The sequence below is a fragment of the Vicia villosa genome, linkage group LG1, assembly GCF_029867415.1.
Source record: "Vicia villosa cultivar HV-30 ecotype Madison, WI linkage group LG1, Vvil1.0, whole genome shotgun sequence".
NCBI lineage: Eukaryota > Viridiplantae > Streptophyta > Magnoliopsida > Fabales > Fabaceae > Vicia > Vicia villosa.
In genome coordinates this window covers 52,996,131-53,001,843 of record NC_081180.1, presented here as the reverse complement: position 1 = coordinate 53,001,843, position 5,713 = coordinate 52,996,131, and the positions used below count along the sequence as shown (strand labels likewise).

The window sequence follows — 5,713 nt, the reverse complement described above, 5'->3', positions numbered from 1 at the left end:
ATTTAGAGATGGTTCTTTCTCCTAGTATTCCCACCAATATTGAAAGATTTTAATAAAGGTCCGAGCTACCAGATGTAGTTGGGAATGAGAAATATTTAAGTGCCTTAACACCCTTTCCTCGAACCCACTGAAGGGAAACCTAAATTTTAGACGAGAAATTATGCATTCATAAATAGGAATGGAACACCTATTGAAGTAACCATAAATTATCTTGCAAGTATCGACATGTGAAACCAAACAATCAGAGGACATACCCATTTCTACGTGAGCATCCACTTTATCCATACTACCAAGGAAGGAAATCATTCCCATGAGTTTGGGATCCATTCATTCGTATAGGCTAGTGTCTGTTGGCTTCATCAAACTTGCATGCTCCAGTATGTCTTCCCAAATGTCATGAAAAAGATAATACTGACCAGAAATTACAAATTGACATCGAAAATTATGGTGATCCTAATTTCTATATCACTAGAGTCTCGACCATGTGCCACACTAAAGTTGTTAACGAAGTAGCGAGTAAGTCACTCATTTTGAGTCGTAGTGGCACCATTCAATTCTTGATAGAGGAAGCGAGACAAACAACCATATCTCTCATAACAATATTATCGGAGTTCATCTCTTCATCTTCTTCAGAGGATCCATTAGTACTTCCCACAATATAGGTGCTAGAGGGTCCACCGCCACTCTCTACAGAACCCTTTCGGCACTCGAACTATCTCCAAATTTGACAAGATTTGGGTTGAGTCGGTTAACCTCTAAAGGATTGACATTTGGAGCATATGAATTTTCATATATTGCAGATGATGAAGAATCTCCACCACCAGACTCATTAATCATATTTGCGTGTATATTTTCCAGATTTTCCATATCAAAGTTAAGAAAACTAAGCAGCAAAATGTAAGAAAAGGGGTTAGAAATGGTATCTCAATAAAGAGGCGAAGTGAATGAATGGTGAAAAGCGAGTGAAACTTGAAAAAGATAGTGAACCAAAAACGGATAACCCTGATAAACGGAGGGATGGCGAAACCAAAGATCATTGGAGCTCAAAGAAGAAGCAAATTGTTTACAAGAAGTAAATAAGTCTTAATTATAAGAAAGAACAAAAATTGTTTGGGAAGGAAAAATAATATTTATATAAGAGAACAATGGAGATGAATATTCAAGAGTCAAGAATAAAAGAAAATGGAAAGATGAAAAAAACAATCAAATCTCGTCTCTGAAATGTAACAACACTTTGGTGCCCTCAAACACCCTAGGGGATAGTGTCACACCATAACCTATGAACCTAAGGCCTCATGTAAGGAAATTTTGTGAAACATTTCAATGATAAGACTAGTATTTAATGCATTTGCTCCCTGAGTCTCTTCCACTCTCAACACTAGGATCTCGACATAAAGAGTCTGACCCGGTTTCTTAAAAGGCTCCCCCCATGTCACACCATGACAAATCTTTAATGCAACTGTTAAGGGCTGACCCCAAGCCAAATGTAAAACAGGCTCAGTTACCATCCATTGCATATAAGTTATCACATGTGCAGTCTAAAGTATGATTATGATCATAATTCACTATATTCGTCTTCATTTACTCACTTATTTATTCTACAAAACCACATTAGAAATCTACAAAACCCTATCATACACAATTTTCAAACCTATCAAATAGATAAAATAAAATTATCATTTAGAGACTTCATGCAAAATTCTGAATTTGTCTATCTAGCTGAGCTCTATTTTTTATGTCTAATTTAAAAATATTTATATGATTTACTCATTGAACTAAAATTTACACACTATTTAAAATCAAACAAGAAAATAATTGTAAGTCAGCCATTACGTAAACTTTTTAAAGACGGTGTATGAAATATGAAAACATTATTTAATCAACTTGATGATAACTCAGTTCCAAAACCCACCCAATAACACTACAAAACCTCCACCACGTCATCAAGCACCGAACCAATCCACGGTCAGAAAAAACCTAGCACGTATCATAAAAAAACACCCGCGAAGCATCTTATCCCCACTTCTCTTTATCCACGACAAGATAAATGGATAGTGTTGCATTGTTTCTCTTTCTCTTTTTCTCTCCAATAGACCAAACAAAAACATAATAAACACAAAACAAAAACCTATTCGGTACTAATCCCCAACCTTAAAACCTCACAATTTCATGTCTCGGATCCTGTAATTCGGATCCTCAAAACCCAATAAACCTTCCCCTCGTTCGATCCGGTTCAGAAAACCATGACACGCCGCTGTTCCCATTGCAGCCACAATGGGCACAACTCAAGAACGTGTCCCAACCGTGGTGTTAAGCTTTTCGGAGTTCGATTAACCGATGGGATCCGAAAGAGTGTTAGTATGGGTAATCTTAGTCATTATACTGGTTCCGGGTCTGGATCCCTTCATACCGGGTTAAATAACCTCGATTCACCCGGTGAAACGCCTGATCACGCCGCCGTTGCTGACGGTTACGCCTCTGAGGATTTTGTTCCTGGCTCTTCTTCTACTTCCCGTGAAAGGAAAAAGGGTTTGTTTCTTTTAACCTTTTTTTTCTGCTTGCATGTGTATTTTTGTTCTTCAATTTTGTGATCTTAGCTTGGATTGGTTGGTGTGTATTTAGAATTGTGACAATATTTGTATTTTTAATTTTTTGGTTGGTGTCAATAATTGTATTTTTTTTAATTTTTTGTTGGTTCCACTGTGGGAATAACTTTATTAGTGATTGTCTTTTATGTATGTATGATTGGAATGTTTGTTGTATTAGATATGCTTGTTTCATAAATTTTGAATGTCTAATGTTTTGAATGTTGGTCTAAGAAATGTATTGATATTTATGTATTTATTAGTCTTAAGTCATGTGCTTAAAAAATAATGTTTCTCATGTGCTTCAAGATTATACTGTTTAGTTTCTGTTAGGTTGATGTTTGTTTAATTTTGAGGTGTATCCTAATTATGGGGTATGTTCTATATTTATGCATGTATTTCACTGTCTCAGCTATCTAAACTAGGCTTTTTGCCCTAAAATATTTTTTGATTAAAGCCTTTGATAGATTAAATGTTAGACTGTGGTAGGTGTTTTAGAAAACCTTGCCTAACTTTTTCTTAGGGGATCAATCCCACCGTCCACTTGCGGGGGGCCCATTTTAGCCAGAGCCCCAATACAAAAATTGCCTAACTTGATTTCACCCTAATGATCTGCAAGTATTAGTAGAATATGTTTTTTATTTCCAGTCTTGCAAGTACAATTCAGATGGTAAAAGATTGCAGGGAGATTTGATATGTTGGAACTTGGGTTTGAATCCGCAATTCCTCATTTATCTACACTTAGAGTGTGTGAGTGTTTCGCTGCTAGGCTCTTTGAAAATAAAGAAGAAAAAAAATGTTTTTTCATTAGGTTAACATTTTTTGATGCCTAATAGCCTTACCTCATATAACTAGGTTTTGGACCAGTACGATTTAGCTGAGTATGCATTTTTTTAAGTTTATATTACAGTCAGTTTCGATGGAGATTATGGAAAATGGGCGTTTGATTTTTAATCTTTTTGCAGGCACTCCCTGGACTGAGGAGGAACATAGAATGTTTTTACTTGGATTGCAGAAGCTTGGCAAAGGTGACTGGCGTGGAATTGCTAGGAACTATGTTATATCAAGGACACCTACTCAGGTGGCCAGTCATGCTCAGAAATATTTCATCAGGCAAAGCAATGTGTCTAGGAGGAAAAGACGGTCCAGCTTATTCGATATTGTTCAAGATGATGTTTGTCCCCTTATTTGCAAATACTTTATGCATCAAATATATGTTTCCTTTACATTATATAACTTCACTTTTCCTTTGGAATCCTCTAATTTTTCTGGATTTCTTGTATTTTCATATTTGATTTTGCAGGCAGCTGACACTTCAATGGTACCACAAGACTTCATGTCAGCTAATCCGCTACAGACTGAAACAGAAGGCAATAACCCTTTGCCTGCTCCTCCCCCACTCGATGAAGAATGCGAATCCATGGATTCCACAAACTCAAATGACGGAGAATCTGCCTCTATCCCATTATTAAAGCCTGATAGCAATCCACTGCCATCGTCATATCCGGTAGTATATCCAGCATATTATTCTCCATTCTTCCCATTTCCTCTTCCCTATTGGTCTGGATACAGTCCTGAGCCCGCTCCTAAGAACGAGACACATGAAGTGGTGAAGCCAACCGCAGTACATTCCAAGGCCCCAATCAATGTTGACGAACTCGTTGGCATGTCAAAACTAAGTTTAGGAGAGACTATTGGCGATGCCGGTCCCTCGACTCTGTCTCGCAAACTACTCGAAGAAGGACCTTCTAGGCAGTCGGCTTTTCATGCAACACCAGCTTGTGGGACTGTTCTGTGAGCATTATTATCATGTGGTCTTGTGTAATTCCTCAAATATATGTGGTTGTGGAATAACCTTAATAATTTTTATGTGTCCTTTCAGAATATGGTTAACCTAGTTTGTTTGTTTGCTTGTAGACAGTAGCATCTAGGAATTACTTGGGTTTAAATTATAACTTGATGTTTGTTTAGTAGTTTTCATTTCTCAGGGTTATGTAAAATTGTGCAGTTTGACAATCTACCAAGGTTTGCGACATGCCAAAATTTTGTCATCTGGAACAGGATTTTTTTTTACAGGGCAACACAGTATAAAAATCCAGGAAATTGAAATTATTTATTTAAATTATGTGAATTGCTGTTAGTTATGACTGCTGAAATGAACAAACTGTTGGTGCATATTTGGATTAGAGGTAAGTTTGACAAAACCAAGATGATATATTGTAATTTCAGCAAAATCTCTGAGAAACCAAACATGCACAACTTCCTTTCTTAACGTAAAAGCTTTTGATGATGCTTGTGATTTGTTTCAATTGGTGAGTAAGTCTTGTGAGGTATAGCACGCTCCTGGAATCAATATGTGGCACTTAATATTGATGGCAGGGCCATGAATATTTTTGAGAGAGCAAGTTTTGGAGAGGTTTGAGAGATGATATAAGCTGCTGTTTTTTTTTTGTTGTTGTAAAATTGGTCTTTTACCTTTTTATTTTGGTTCTCAATAAGTTGGAGTTTTTTACTTGACACCGCGACACCTGTACCCACATGCTTACATGTTATATGAACGGATCATTATAATTTTACTATTCTTTAAGTAAAATAAGTAAAGACTAAAATTTATTTACTTTTAACACTTTTTAAAATTCTCTGTAAATTTTTTTATTTTTTTTAGACCAAGCTGTACATCCTAAAGTTTTACATTTTTTTGGTTGCAATTTTACAGGATATTTGAAAATTTCATACGAATCTAGTATAAATGCATTTGGAAAATTAGTACATATTAGAAAATCCACTGAATTTTGGCATGTTTTAGGTATCTGAATGGGTGGAAATGGATTTTATGGTAAATCCAGTATGTCAATGGCACTGAATTTTGAGGTAAACAGCTATGTTTTGGGGGTGGCACTGAATTTTGAGGTAAACAGCTGATTAAAAAAAAAAAAAAAGGATTTTATGGTAAATCCAGAATGTTAATGGCACTGATATGATTGAAAAAAAAGGAATATGGATTTTATGGTAAATCCAGAATGTTAATGGCACTGGATTTTGGGGTAAACTGCAATGTTTTGGGGGTGGCACCAAATATGATTAAAAAAAAAAAAGGAATATAGTTTTGGGGGTGGCATCAAATATGA

General features: G+C 35.9%; 1 protein-coding gene across 1 annotated transcript; it reads left to right on the top strand.

Moving 5' to 3' along the window:
- Positions 1-2,050: 2,050 nt before the first annotated feature.
- On the top strand, positions 2,051-4,620 carry LOC131637987 (transcription factor KUA1-like). The gene is made up of 3 exons (XM_058908550.1): positions 2,051-2,529; positions 3,551-3,759; positions 3,889-4,620. The coding sequence occupies exons 1-3, from the start codon at positions 2,244-2,246 to the stop codon at positions 4,381-4,383; spliced, it is 990 nt and encodes a 329-aa protein (XP_058764533.1). The 5' UTR covers positions 2,051-2,243; the 3' UTR covers positions 4,384-4,620.
- The last annotated feature ends 1,093 nt before the right edge of the window (positions 4,621-5,713 follow it).